Source organism: Corvus moneduloides, chromosome 9 (genome assembly GCF_009650955.1).
Source record: "Corvus moneduloides isolate bCorMon1 chromosome 9, bCorMon1.pri, whole genome shotgun sequence".
In the NCBI taxonomy this organism is placed as follows: Eukaryota; Metazoa; Chordata; class Aves; order Passeriformes; family Corvidae; genus Corvus; species Corvus moneduloides.
Window position 1 is genome coordinate 13,549,238 of NC_045484.1, and position 15,735 is coordinate 13,564,972.

General features: G+C 34.9%; 1 protein-coding gene across 5 annotated transcripts in view; it reads right to left on the reverse strand.

Moving 5' to 3' along the window:
• Window positions 1–779: 779 nt before the first annotated feature.
• The window catches only part of AGL (amylo-alpha-1, 6-glucosidase, 4-alpha-glucanotransferase), a 37,383-nt gene continuing 22,427 nt past the window's right edge, over window positions 780–15,735 (reverse strand). For all 5 annotated transcript variants that reach the window (XM_032118256.1, XM_032118255.1, XM_032118253.1 and 2 more), the window contains exons 23-34: window positions 14,587–14,720; window positions 13,293–13,468; window positions 11,490–11,592; window positions 10,034–10,259; window positions 9,496–9,607; window positions 8,979–9,114; window positions 7,684–7,796; window positions 6,755–6,966; window positions 6,117–6,214; window positions 5,478–5,565; window positions 5,253–5,386; window positions 780–3,857 (exon numbers count right to left, since the gene is read on the reverse strand). In XM_032118256.1, the coding sequence (XP_031974147.1) occupies window positions 3,740–3,857; window positions 5,253–5,386; window positions 5,478–5,565; window positions 6,117–6,214; window positions 6,755–6,966; window positions 7,684–7,796; window positions 8,979–9,114; window positions 9,496–9,607; window positions 10,034–10,259; window positions 11,490–11,592; window positions 13,293–13,468; window positions 14,587–14,720 (1,650 nt within the window). In that variant the 3' untranslated portion in view covers window positions 780–3,739. The remainder of the gene's footprint in view (window positions 3,858–5,252; window positions 5,387–5,477; window positions 5,566–6,116; window positions 6,215–6,754; window positions 6,967–7,683; window positions 7,797–8,978; window positions 9,115–9,495; window positions 9,608–10,033; window positions 10,260–11,489; window positions 11,593–13,292; window positions 13,469–14,586; window positions 14,721–15,735) is intronic.

The window sequence follows — 15,735 nt, forward strand, 5'->3', positions numbered from 1 at the left end:
AAGAGAAGCCTGCTAGTCACCACTAACATTTCATCCATCTGTTCCTCCATTGAGCTGCTTGAGGTGCCATGAGGGCTGAGGTGGCAGCTCTGACCTTAGCAACTCGCCCCAACAACTCAGTGACTGGTCATTTCTAGATTTCCTTAACCACTTTTCAATAGAGTATTTATTAAAAATAGCATACAGTGGAATAATAAACTACTTCTTAACAAAAATGCTTGAATAGAGGATTAGAAAAAAAATCTTATTTTTATAAAGCATGGAATGAAATGGGGACACTGCAAAACATACTCAGCATACTAGACACCGATGCTGTGAGACTTTGATTTTACAAAGCAGAGCTGAAAGGTCCAAAAAATGCCTTCTCCATAGTGACAGGAATTTTGCACCAAGAGTTAATCACTGTAAGACTTGAACATCTGTAAATCAGTTAATGAGGACTGTTGTCTTGGTGAATTTGCAATACTATGACTTTAAATATATAAACACTTAGAGCAGAAGGGACAGGCAGAGCTCTGCTAACCCAAACCCACTCAAACTCAGCTAGGACAGCTGACACTGACACCAACATAAGAATCTCTGTGTAAGGCTCAAGTTTATGCTTTTTTTTTTTTTTTTTAAAAAAAAAGCTGGTTTTTTTAGTAAGTGTTGTTAGCACAATTTAACATTTGACCTGAGGACTTAATGATCTCTCCCCATATGTAAAATTGCTACACATGAACAAGCAACATCAGCTGGAAAGTTCGACTTTTTTTTTTTTAAACAATCACAAGAAAAGGTTAACTCTGAATTAAAGAATTTTATTTTGTGCATTTCAGAAATGAATAATGACATTTTCTAAAATCAGTCGTTGCTGTGATAGACAGACATGTAAAGCTTATGTTTCCATTTTACATTACAACATGCAGTATGAGAATGGTACATTAGTTTACTTGAATTCTCAAGTTAATAATCTTTGAATAAGCAAGAGCTATTAACTGTGTAAACATCAGTAACAGTTAAAATTATTTCAGTTGGGAGGAAAAATAATTCTTAACGTGATACAGATCAAGAAGCACCAACTGAAACACAGTCGATGCACAGTTCTTACTGAGTTATTTAGTTTATTTCTATTTTACCAATTATAAGTTTGCATTACTAGAAGTTCTAGAGTGTAAAATATAAATGATAATGATCAGTCAATGTAAGTCAGCTACTTTTCGGGGATAATGACTTCATCTATTTGGATATCAGCTCATGTTATGTTAGATTTAACATTGTTTTCTTCCCTCTTAATTTTTAAACTGTCTGGTTTGACAAAGTGTTGAGTAGCTTTTTGATAATAAAAAAAAAAAAAAAAGAAAAAAGAAAAACCCCCAAACCAAAAAACCACCACCCCCCCCAAAAGTTAATAACCTTAAATCTTACTTTTGTTGCTACTTAACAGCAAAGTCAACCAATACATATTTTTTCCCTATTTAAAATATTTGTCACTAAAACTATGCTCAACTAATCAGTGCAGAAGCAACATTATAAATGGGCATGTTTAGAAGTTTCGTAACATACGTATTTTTGTGTACACAGTAGTGATTTATCTTTAAAATTTTACTATTAAATTAGAAAAAAAACCCTAGCAGTGACAAATATGCAGTCTGTATCAGCAGTGCAGTTTGCAAAACTGGAAAGCAATCTGTACATAGCATAGGAAGGTCTTGATGAAAAATTACTCATGTTTTTTTTTCCAAACACTTAAAGAGTGTTATTGCCAATGTATGTAATTTTGACACCTGGTGGAAATCTTCAACAGTCATAGCTCTTAAGCTTCGCTTCCAATTTTAAAATGTTTTCATGAAGTAAGAACAATTTTTTTTCTGCCATTTTGTTCCTGTTTTCTAAGCCACAGGAGCCATAAAACATACCTTGAAATAATAAACAAGAAATAAGTATCCAGGAAAACAGTAAAGCTGGTGAAACAGTAGGACATAAACCTTAATATAATTATCAAGAAATTTGGAAAGTTTAGTGCAGTATGAAAAATACTTTCTATGCCTTCGCACATTAAAAAAATAATCTGTAGCTGACATTTCAGTAGCATTTTTGATCAAATGACATTTCTTATGCATTGTGTCGAGAAAATAAAAATTTCCCAACCCATGTACTGCAACAGCTCAAAAGTTCAGGTATAATATAGACGTTACCTATTCCTAAGGACTGAACACTTCAGCAAGGGAGTTAAAATCCTTATTAACCTTTCAAATAAATAGTATATAAGTATAGCCATTTCTTACAATTCATCTCTCTTGAGCCTGTTAACTTGCCCTTACAATATCTACCTGAAACACATCTCCCTGAACAAGACAGCATGTGTGCACTGTACTTTAGACAGGACACAGAAACTTTAAAATACAGACAGGATAAAATCTTGATCTATGTGTTTTAGTGCATTATAATTACATCCTGTATTTATTTTTTCAGCATATGTTGTCTAACATTAAGAAATAGTGCTTTTGCTTTTCTGCCTTGTGATGTGGGAAGTGTTGGCAATCTCACTCTCTGCCTGTTTATTGCACTAAGATGGAAAAATTGTACGAAGAGTTGAGAATTACCAACCACACTCCTCTCAGTCTGTGAGCCCTGATACGAACTTAAGAAGGACATGCAGGCATCCAAATATGAAAAAACACATTTTGCATCATGTTCACTGGATATGCTCCCAAAGGACACCACAAAGAGGTAGCATGCTTATTGTTATTGGTGTAATTTCAAAAGGCCCAGAAGCCTCACATTCTCCTCTCTGATAGCAGGCTAGTATGTCTTTCCACTGTGTTAAGTGTTTCCACCTGATTAATAGAGCTAGGATTTTCCCAGGAATGAAGGGCTGAGGTGACTCTATCTCTTCAATAAATGAAATTAATAAAAAGTCAAGCACGTTGGCCTTCCCTAACATATAGGCTGTGCACTGTATGCACTTTTCTTATGAATTACCCATCGTGAAAACCAGATATAGATGAAAAAACAGCTTTGCTATATGGCTCACGGTATTTAAATAAATCTAGGTTAACATAGGATGTTACCTCATTGCTTGAGCTAACTCTCAAAGTTTTCAAAATTTTATATGTAACTTCAAAAGCTGATTTATTACAGTATTCATACACTTTATTTCTGTTGCTGCTTAGTGGAGTGTTCAACTGAACACATACAAAAACATCCCCATTATACCGTTCAATGGAGAGGTAACATATTATGCCTTCATTAATGCATGGTGCTAGAGCACAAAGCATACCAAACTCAGAAAACTAGAGGTTAGTCTACTCCCCCTTAAGCATGCATTTGCAAAAACATCCATTTACTCTTTAAGAGACAAAGAAAAAAAAACATAAGAGCTGTGCTACTTATTTTTAGCTCAGGAAGGAGCTAATTTACTTCACATTAAGATTTTGTTTTGAAAAGGCTAAAAAACCAAAGCCACTTAAAATTATGTTTGTGCATATTCTTAAAATTGCTCCTTACTAAAACTTTCTGCATCAAGTGTGCACTGCAGTTTTGTGTTATTTTATTGTCATGGCCTGATTTTCAAAATACCTACACCCCACACAGTTTTAGGGCACAGGAGCTGCTGGCATTCAGCGTCTTTGAAAGTCAGGACACCACTTGAGTGATTGTGCAGAACAGTTAATTTCCCTTGCAGTGTAAGCCAAGTGTTCACTTATGCCCAATAGTAAGACCACAGAAGTTTCATCAAATCAATCAAAAGAAACTTTTACAAGTCATAAAGGATTTCAAGGATAACACCAATCGACCAGGCCTGAGTTTCACAGCCAAAAGGACAATACTGCCCATTCTCATTTGTAAGTTCTGGAAGCCCTTTCCAGGATGATCTGATAAAAGAAAACACAAGTGAGTACTGTTGTTAGATTACAGGTTGAAATTAAAAGAACATTTCATTTTAAAACCTTTTGGAAGATTAACTCAGTAGGAAACTGAAAAGCTTGACTAAAGGTCAGCTGTCCTACAAGCACAGTATACCCTTTAATAACTGAGATCTAATTAATATTTTTTTCACTTGCAGCTGGGAATTGTAGTGGAAGCATCTCTTCTTCGAACCAGACTCTCTGCTACTAATAATAACTAAACTTACACAACTGGTGTGTGCTGCTCCTGTTTCTCATTCTGGTAGCTTTGCATTTGGAAAATGGTAACAATGGTACTCAAACTACACTTGACATTGATTATAGTGCTAAAAGGTGACAACGGCTGGAAGACAGCATGATTACATAAATCTTCTTTTCCTCTGCAGGAACAAAAACATCCCACAAACTAGCACACTTAAAAAATATAAGTAGAGCCTGTTACTACAATAATTATTCTGTACAGAAATAATGTAATGTATCGAAACAGAGTAAAAGTACACTACTTTAAGACAGAAAAAGCAAAGAGCATTACCAAACTGCTAGTTATTTCTGATACTACCAAACAAGAGATGTGGACAAGACACTATGTAAGGCAGTATGCTGTTTAACAAATCCTCTTTTCTTCCCCATGTGGTCAGACAAACTCTTCTGTCAAGAGTCCTACTGTATTACTCTTTTGGGTGCAAATAAATACCTGTTTCATGTGCTGCAGAACAGATTATATGGATGAGATACCAAGGGCAAGATTTTTTATTTCAGTTTATCTCAAATCCTTAATAATTAAAAATAAAACAGACAGCAAAAGAGAAGAAACAGTGTGTGGGTTTGGTGGTTTGGTTTGAAGGAAAACTCAAAATGCAACTTCCTCTGTCTCCTTAGAAAAATCAAGGTTATTGGTATGACGGCTTCAGAATCTAATTTCCTCACTTAGAACACAATAAGTCCTAACAATATTTTGCATCATTTTATCTGCTGAAATTTTAATATATCACTACTAGCCCTTTAACTATTATGTTTTAAAGTTTGTTTTTAAATACTTATGATTTTTTTAAAAAAAACTCACTTTTTTTCTGAAATTGATTTCTTGTATGAAATTAGATCCTAATCTTTACATAAGATTTATCTCACCCAGTCTTCACATGCATAAGTATGAGGGATTCTGCAATCTCTAAAAGGCACTAGATCTCACCTGTATTTGAAACCTGACTTGAGATCTGCAATTGCACATATAGCAGTCAACCTCCTATCTAGAAAAGAGATCCTGTTTATACAGAAGATCTGTACTCTTACATGCACTTGGATGGTAGATACCACTAGCCCAGTATTTTGAGTATTTGGAATCTGTGTTTGTTGTTATCTTACCTTTCAAGATGAACATAGTGGCGAGAAAGAACATTCTTAATCATAACTACAGTTTTTGCATATATCTCTGGACCAATCAACCTGGAGAAGTACAATTTGGCACGAAGAAAATACCCAATTGGCCATAGCCATTCCTATGGAAAGAATGAAGAGAGATGATTATCAAAGCAGTAGGTTTGAAAAGATGACAACACTTTTTCTAAAATTGAAGGAAGTAGCTCTTACAGGTCCTTGGTGATAATTAAAACCTCTGGCTACATTGTAGTTGTCATTGTCAAGAGCATTATCATATACTCCACAGTATACCATATCACTGCAAGAAAGAAAAAATGTATTATGCAAAAAAAGCCTAATTAAAAATACACAGAAACGGAAAACAAATCAACCAAATAATTTGTCATTTACATTTATTGATGGTTAAGTTATGAAGGTCTCCACCAGGTTCTGTACTTTACATGACAGTGGAATTCCAGATAAAGTTTAAATTTGTAGGAAAATGGTCCATGCCTTGAAAGGACTTAAGAGTCATAATTTTACCCTTTTACTCAAACTGTAGTGCTGTACACTGCATCAAACATAAGTATGTCCCAAGATGCAAATTCAACATCTTTGGTATGATGCCAAATTTGACTTGCTTACTGTGAGGCATTCAAAACCACTCAGCCATTGCCTATATAAAGAAATCAATTGCACAGACTTTTAGAACAGCTAAACCAATTGTTCTGGAAGTACTTCCTGCAGCCTTATTTCATAAGTATATATGAAAATTTCACACCATCACCACCACCCCTGCCCCACATCAAGTAATTCCTACTGTTTATTGTGTTTAGGAATTAACATTGATCGTATCTCTACTGTACTTACTCTGGGTCTAAGGTTTTCATGCCTAATGGACCAAGAAGCTTTTCTTCTGCTATCTGCAGAGCTTTCCAAGCTCTCTCAGGTGAGAACAACTCAGGGGCCTAATAAAATAATAAAGATTTAATGAATAATCTCTGTGCATAAACACACATAAGGCTGTGTATATAAATGCAGAAGACAACAAAAAGCTTGAGGTTTGTATTACTGAATCAACTTCTAGAACCTGTAAGTCAGAGTAAGCAAGAAAACAGAAGGTATCCAGTGCTTTTTTCAATTTTGATTTTATTTTAAAAACCCTTGCCAAGTAGTATTACTGAAGCTCTTTAAAAATCCAATAAAAACAAAGAATCTATCCTTTTTAGCCAATTTGATGGGAAAAGCAGCCTCCCAGACCTAGCCATAAAAGACATTCTGAATACAGTGAGCACTGCAAATTGCCAAGTCCCGTCATGATATATTCTTAGGAGGTAGTCCAAGAGAACCAACATTAAAAGCATGGAAAAAAAGCCACTTTCCAAAAGTTATTCCAAGCAACGTATGTTCCTGACAGAATGCAATGCAGATGGACCTTAAAGTTTTCTTTATAACCAACTAGGCTTGCATTTAAGTGCAAAGCCCTCCTCCCATTCCCCCACACTTACCACAACCATTGCTATTGGAAAATTTGGCCTGAGCTGGTAATCACACCATGGACTCGAAGCTCCATAGCTGTCTTTATAAATTCCACGTTTGTGTACAAGATCTGGGTGTTTTTCATTAGGATCTGCTGGATTCTCAGAGACAAAGAACAGCCTTTCAAAATGTCCTTGAATTTTCCTGTCCCACTCATCATAGGTGATAATCTCCTCCTTTCCTGCAAGATGTTACATACAGTTTTAATTTTCTGAAATCAGCCACAGTAGCAACAGCAGAAGTATGCTTCTTGAATTCCTGACACTTAATGTAACAGGAGCAGATCTAGCATCACCTCTCTCAGTTTTAGGCCAATTGTACAGATCACAGGAGGAACAGCTCACTGAAATTTCTAGTGAGACTAACACAACATCAGCCTTCACAGGACACATATTCACTTGGGCTGGGTAAGCTTAAAGTAACTTTGTGATTAGAAGAGTATTCCCTCTAAAACATATGGGACTTCCAATGATATTTATGTAAATATTCCCAAGAAGGGGGTTTCTGTGTTATGAATACTGGGGGGCGAGAGGAAGAGCAGAAAGAAAAAATAAAGACAAGTGTCCTACATCATTTTACTTCACATTCTTGTAAATGAATGATACCATCATCAAAATACACTGTAACCTCATCACTTATATCCATTTTGAGAAAAGGTATTCAGGCTCTGAAATTCCTTTGTAATCCACAGAATAAACTATTTGAAATGCTGAGAAGAAAATATCAAGTTTTAATAAATTTTTATAGTAACAAAAAGATCTTAATCATACAAGATACTTCCCCAAGTTTTCCTCCTTTAACCCCTAAACCTTCTTCTGAGGGTTATATGGTCACTATTTCATTGTTTTAGTTATTTTTATACCCCAGTAATACAATTATGAGATGTGCCTGTTTTTACCATGTCTTTTTACAGTGACTCCACGGAATGGAAATATGTTTTTCCCAGATAAATCCATCAACCAGCGAACAGCCGACTTGCACAGGCCAACCATTTCCACAGCAGAGCCATCTCTAAAATAATAATGATAAAACCCCTCATTCATTATTTTAAGAAGGTTGTTAAAGTTCAATGAGTAACTGAAAAATTTACATTCATAAGTATCTTATTTAGACAATTTCTTTTTCCTCATTTTTCTACTATTCCCCTATTTGTCAGTCAAGGAATGAACTTGATTGTAAACTGGCTAGCAAATACCTTTTTCTGTACATCAGCCTTACTTAAAGTGGTATTATCATACCAGTTAATTAGCACAAATGGAAGATAATTTTATACCAGTGATTAAGAACGTGAAAAAATGATCGACCCCAAACACAGTGGTCCTCTGATGTTATAACCATGTTCAATACAAAGCTTCTCAACTGACAGACACTTCTGTAACTTAGGTGATAGTTCTGCCATAGGAGATTACTCAAGTCAAAAGTGAGGGATTAAAATAAGCACTAAATGCATTTCTTGGACTTGCTTCTTTTTTTCAAGTAGTATTAATGTAATCAATATATGCAAACACTTAATATTGTAACCATACTCAGCTTTACTGTCTACTTGATGGAATTTTCTCTCTCGCATCACCAACTCAGCCTCTTTTGCAAACTACCTCAACCTCTCTTGGCTTCCAGTTAAAGTGCTCAACTTGTCAAGCAAGATGATGTTTTCCTCAATTCTCACCCATGGACGGGCAATTGATTTGAAAGTGATACTGTACTAAATCCAAGCAAGGGCCTGCAGCAGTTTGCTGGCACATAATAAAGAGCCTATTTTAAAATGCTTAATTCTCAGCTCTAAAAATGTAGATGTTGTAAATATTTTTGAATTCGAACTACGAAATATTCAAACAACATAATTATCAATATATAACTCATATGAGAACTTTAAATAACAAAGTACTGCTAGTACAACAAGTATACAGTATTTCCTAAATTACATTTTACCACTTGAATTCAAAACTCAACACTTAGCATGGAGCTAAGACTGTGAAAAAATCCACGGGCTTCACCTGCCGAGAACACAGATTTTTACTTCAAATCAGCAAAAGAAAAAACTTTCATTAACATTTTAGTAGGTAGAAACATTTAGAACATTTGAGAGAGAACCTCTCAGATGTGTCAATAGAAGGCACAGTGGTTCGGCAGAAGAATTTAAGTTAAAAAAAAAAAAAATTACAAAATCCCCCACCTAAAGCCTGGATTTCATACCTTGGAGTAGCTGGAATTCCTTTATTGCGAGCTTTGTCGCTCTCTCCCATTTTGTCCATCCAAGTGCCACAATTGAAGCGGCTCCCTCCAAAGACAAAGCCAGTTTCATGGTCAATGCCTGCAGTTACATTAAAACCTGGCAAGCAAGAATATTAGGTGTTAAGTCCATTTTTTAGGCAAAATAGAACCCCAACTACCCTCCCCCAACCCAAATGTCCTAGATAAACAAAAAAACCTTCCAACAAGAAAACCGAGTTAGGTTTCTGAAGGAAACTGTTCTTTAAGTGAAATTTTAAAGATCACTTGTACCAAAGCATATGAACAGTTGCTAACAATAAACTATTATTTAGGCACTCCAAAAATATTACATGTATATAAAGTATTATAGTTTCAGTTACATTAAATACAATTTTAAAATAAAAATATGCTCAATAGAAAGAGGAAGTAAGAGGAAAAGGAAATACAAAATATAATAATCAACTTCTGTATTGCACATCAAACGTTCTATGTATGTTACCTTCATCTCTCATGTTTTGATCAATCTGAGGACCAGCATTCCTTTCTCGGAAATTTATGCCTTCCATGTGTCGTTGCATTGCTTCCTGTATTACTTCATAAAGTGGCTGATCCTAGATTCATTGTGTGTTTGGATGACATGTGAAAGGCAAGATGAAAAATGAGTAGAAAGCATTTCTTAAGCCTCTAGTTTATGATATGATATTCCAAAAAAACTCCCAAACCATCAAACATTTTCAAGTAGCATCCCTGGCATTGGCAATATATTGTATACAACTTTTCATACAAACACTTTTTCAAGACAAAAAGCAACGAAAAGATTTAGAAGCTAATGGAATTTTTTTTCCTCCTTCCCTAACCCCTTGCACTTGGTCTAATCAGGTGATGCAAGAAGTGCCTAATATACGGAATTCTTGCGCTATAATCAAATTTCACCATGAACAACAGATAGCAAGAGGTTCTTGTAGCTAGAAAAAATTATATCCTTTCATTAAAAAATTATAGTTTTGTTAAATACTTAAATTAGAAGTGATCTTTACCACAGTGCCTGCAGGCTGAGGAGAAGAGTCATCTCTTGGGTACATTCTAGAAACAGGACACCTGAGAATGTCTAATCCATTTGGAACAATTTTACAGTAGTCCTGGATACACTGAAGCCACCACCACACAGCATCACGACAGTTGTATCTGGCATGTGTACCCCCGCCAAGCAGATTGGGAATGAGACCATGTCTTAAAGTCCCACCAAATGCTAAAATGATGTTTCTAGAACAGAAGAAAATCACAGTCTTGACTAAGTTGCCTTCAAGGCCATTATTGGACCAAGTATCAAGTATAAAGCATACAGGGTTACGTTAATAGCAAGGCAGGGCAAGACAAACAAGATTTTAAAGACAGAGGCCAAAGGCTTGCTGTTGAAAGCTACAAATTACTCCATTTAGCATGAACTTCTTTTACAATAAAAAACCACCCATTCCCTAAAAATTCCTCAATATGAATACATTTAAATCACTTTGTACAAAACATACATTACCTATTCATATGGAAAAGATAATTTGCTTTTTTATAGGTAGTGATATAGACCCTAAATCCAAATCCCACTGAGGTCACAGGGAAGGTTTTTATTGACATTGTTTATGATTACCCTGGTATCCATTCTGATGGGTGGGGTGGAATGGGGACGGAGGGCAGGAGTAGATGGGAATTTCCTATTAAAATACAGAGAGGTGACAGCAACTGAGGTTATGAGAAGTTTCATTTGAGAACCGTTGCGCATACCTTGCAGAAAACATGGATTCCGACTAGCTTTAAAAGGCAAAATAAACATACTAGTAGACTGCAGATCTCTCAGCATGAGAAAGCTAACAGTTGGCCAAATGTACAACAGCATAAATACATGCTAATTTACACCAACTCATTTTTATATTTCTATTATGTGCCAAGCTCCACTCAATATTAATCAAAATATCAAATTCATCTGGCTTACGTATGGCTCATTTGTCAGGTTAAACGTTTATCGATACCAGACTGTAACAATGCACAATTAGCTGATTTCTAGTATTAATAGACAAATACTAGCAGTTACAAAAAAATCATGACAGACCTGCAATCACGCCTTTCTAATTGAAACAGTATTCTCTTTTGCTACTTCAAATTTTTACATAAGTAATTCTGAAATTATTGCTCAGCAACAATGATGCAAGTACTAGTGAAACAATCACTTTGTTCAAGGACAAACAGTAGCATTGCAGGGGTTAAAACTACCTTATCTCTACAGAACATCGGCTTTGGATCAGTGCTAAGAAGGCAAAAGAGAATCATTTGAGTAGTATTTTTAATACCACTTAGAGAGAGCTCCCAAATCTAGTGCCATTAAAATTTTATACTGCACATCAACTGTTTCTAACAGCTTGTGCATCAGCTCAGGTTTTGAGAGCATTGCTTTTTCCTAGCTGCCCATGAAGCCAAAAAGAACTAAGGTTAAGCCTGCCTTACCTTGCTTCTAGATAGCGCCCAGTAACTAACAGTAGACCTCTTAGTGCAATAAAAGTATCCCTTCCCCATGAACGAAAAATTCCAGAAGAAAAGTGAGGTAAACCTGAAAAGCAATGTCATTATTCATCTAATTAATTGATATAGCTGAAACCTCCAGGCACATGCATAAAATAACCAGAAGTAAAAAATATATCCTCATTTATAACTTTTTCCTAGATTTATGGTATTTCAAATAAACAATCTCCTAGACCAAGTTCTTGATAGAATTAAATATACCCTATAGTAGAACAGTATCTTCTAGAATTTCAAGATCACACAAAAGCATTTCTCCTATCAGTTATAGTAACATTTTAATTTTTGTTAAATCATGTGGCAACTTAACCAAAAGTTAATTAAAAGAAACAGAAAGAAAACTAACAAAAAAGATCAGCTATGACAAGATTGTAACACTTTGTAGGCAAGAGTTTATGTATGAGAGCTGTGGCATCTCAGCAGCATACAGGGGTAAGACTGTTCAGACACTGAGAAAGACACCCTGTTTCTCTTTTCCAGCAGCTTACAGAACTACATTTTACTGCAGACATTATAACAGGTAGCTTTAAGAATGATTCTAACTGATAAGACATAATAATTACAACAGTAAGGTCCATACTTGTCTTTTTTTTTTTCCATTTTTTTCCTTTTATGATCTATTAAACAGAAATTCCATTTGGTAAAGTTTCAAACCAGCAGTCTCTTGTGCATGCTTGGTAGAACAACATTTCACTTCTACCACTTACTTTAACAAAGTATTTGCTAATTCTCCAATATGGCCTCCACATCTCTGCGAATTTATGGCACATGGCAGCAGCACTCGAGAATGATAATCTGTGTACAATTTAAAAATCTCAGGCACAACTACCAGTGAGTATGTGAAAGGAATATTTAAAACCAAACCCTTTAGTATAATTAATCTTTATGACCAATTTAAGGGAACACTGTGTCTCTGTGCTTCTAGGTAACACTAAAGCAGGCAAATGGAATGTTATTAAAATCCAGAAACTAAAAGCAATAAAGCTACACAAGAGAAAGAGTGATGGCAAAAAGAAGAAAAGCACTCCACTGAGAGAGATGCCACTGCATCTCTGGATGTTTACAAGTTTCCATGGCTTCAGAAAAGGAATGAGCCAATTCAGAACCAAAATAAATTCATTCTAAGCCACAGAAGATAATACTTTGGACATAGGAAAATGCCCATAGGAAGACTGCCAGATGCTGGCAGAACATTTGGAGGTATAAATACTACTTGCTGACTGCTTTTATGTGCTTTTCTTTTGGAGACAGTTGCAGATCAGAAGTTCTTCTGATCTGCTAATGGTTCTTTCTGAGAACTTGTAAACCATAAATTCACTCTTGTTACGCCATTACAATTAACTTCTTAAATTCACATTTATAAAAGATAAACTAAAATCTCTTATGATAAGTATACTCATCTCAAGCAAGTCTTCTGGAAAACATTTTTTGTAGATCTCTACATATGGTAACAACAAATATAGTAAAAAAAGCCTCTAAATAAAGCATTTATATATAAGGCTCTCCCTCCCAACCCCCATGAGAGTACTACTAGAGAAAACTCCCATACTTTTAAAGATGAGCTAATCTTTACCTTAAACACAAAGCTAAAGTGAGTGAAATTGCTACATTTTATACATAGTTGTGACATATGGCTCTCAAACATGATGCAGAAAATTTTAACATAGTTACTAAAAACAGTTTAACTATTTTGGAAGGCTTTTTTTTTTTTTAAAGGTTGTTCTCACTTACCAGCTGCCAAGGAAACACAACATTGCTCTTTCTGATTTGTAATCTCATTCAGCCTATAGGGAACATCATGTAAAGAAGGAGACAGATCTGGCAGACAAGAGTATTTTCCTATCCCACATAACTGGATTGAACCCAAGGAAAGGTGTTTAACAAATGTTGATCCATTCTGCACAAAGCTGTAATTCAACATAATTAAATTAAAATAACTTTGCATTCAACAATAGCAGTCTATAAAATGTACCCTTTTTCATTTACAGAAGGCTATGACAAACATTACACATAAATATAAAAAACTAGCAGTGAATTAATATTAGCATTTTGCATTAACTAATTTTTTACATAAGATTTAATTTGTAAATGACTCGTTTTCCTAAAATGGGTGCCCAGTGTTAAGAGTAAAATCTTAATTGACTAATGCCAATGGGAGTGTTTATGACAAGTACTTCTAGAAAACAGTTTAAAAAGTTGTTTTGGTTTAGTTAATGCTTATATACAGACCTAAGACTTCAAAAATATGATAAATATTTTACTATGAAGTTTGTAAAATCTAGTCAGTATTTCAAAAAAATCATATTTTTATATATATATAAAAAACCTGCAAATCAAAAAAATCTGCTAATGCATTGCTTGAAAAAATGCAATCTGAATTCCTGACTAGTTGATCTCCAAGCATTCTTTCATTAAATATATTATGTCCCACAATTTCACAGCCATACCAAATTCTATTCCCATTTTAACGTCCCTGTTTTTACAAAACAATATCCACTTGTTCAGCACATTCATAGCTAGAATAAAGCCTCCTTTAAATCAATTTCCCTTCCCTTTGCAATAAACAAAGAAGCAGACACTGAAGATTAAACAGTTATTTAAAAAATAAGCAGAGTGCTCAGATAATGGGGAGTAATAATGGAGAAGTGTTGAACAAAGCATCAGCATCAAATACAATCTGGTATTTTCTTACTTATCTGAACTTTAAGGAAGCATTGCATTGGTACTAAATTTATAGCCAAAAAAAAAAGCTTCCAAAGCCTGGCAAAAAAGATGCTGGCTTAGGGTTTCCTCCTCCTACTGCACAATGCCAACAGTAGTTATAAACTGAAACCCTGGACAGGTGTCTGAACTCTCAGTCTTCCAAACTACCACTGTTAGAAGAAGGATTTGATAATTCTCTCCCAATTTTACCATTTTACATTAGAGGAGTATGAAAACATTTGAATGACATTCTCCAGCAGATAAAACTTATAAGGTTCCAATATATACAGATGCCTTTATAACTCTGATATACCAAGCATACCTAGACATCTGATGCCATCCCACATCCAGAAGTGTTGTGTATGCACCCACTAATATGGCATCAAAGTAACATGGGATGAGGTAACGTGGAATTCTCTTCAGGTAGACAAACATGGCCTTCAACCATTTACCAACCTATTAAAATACAATACAATTACAACTTCATAACATCAGAGTTCAAAAGCCAGTGCTTTCAGGATCCATACTGTAACAGTATTTGTCACAGTTTTTGTACATGTAGTACACCCCAGTTATGCTGTACCCTTCCACTCCAAAATTTCAGCTAAAAGACAGGAACTCTAAGAAGAGTGAAAAACATGTATTGCATCTGTACTATCAAAAATAAATAGGCCAAAATGTGAAGTATAGAAAGAGAAAAAAATGAACTATCATGAAGTTGTTAGTAAAATTGAGTAGCAAAGAGAAGTCACAACTCAAAAGGCATCACTATAATCCAAGCATGGGAAGGAAGTTTTGCATTGCTAAAAAGACAGGACTGAAGAGAGAAAGCTTAAGACCAGGAATAAAAAGTTATCAGAGCTAAATTATGTAGAGCCACTAGTGAATATGGCTGTAGGTCTGTGGCTTGAACTCAGGATTCTGAAAGCTTCATATCCTTGTATCATTGCAAAACATTTGACATCTAGAAAGTATTTCTCTTTTCTTCTAGTCCTGCTAACTAACATTATGGCAACTTACTAGAAGGTCACTAAAGATTTAAGCCTTGCAGATAAAGAATGTACCTGTCAAAATACTTCATGATGAGACTATACTTTTAACCCAGGTATGATGAAGAGAAAGTTACTTAGGCAAACAGCAGAATTGTAAAGTTTATTTTCACATGACTTAAGTCTTCTAAACAGAATGAGACATTACAAAAGAAGAACTCAAAAATACACAGAAAAAAAGCAAGAGTCTTTGAAGAGCAGTAAAGGTGGCAAGTATCAGACTAACTTGTTTTCCAGAAAAGCTCTGTTTCTCAGATCAAACTTAGCATTTGCTTCAGTACAACATTAGACTGTTTTATCCATTCTTCTGCTTTGTATTACTAGACCTGACTTCAGGAATAAAATGAAATAAGAATGCTAAAGCTTTTATTATTGAATTTGTTAGGTAAGTTACAAAAATCAGGTCTGCATCTTGTGAAATA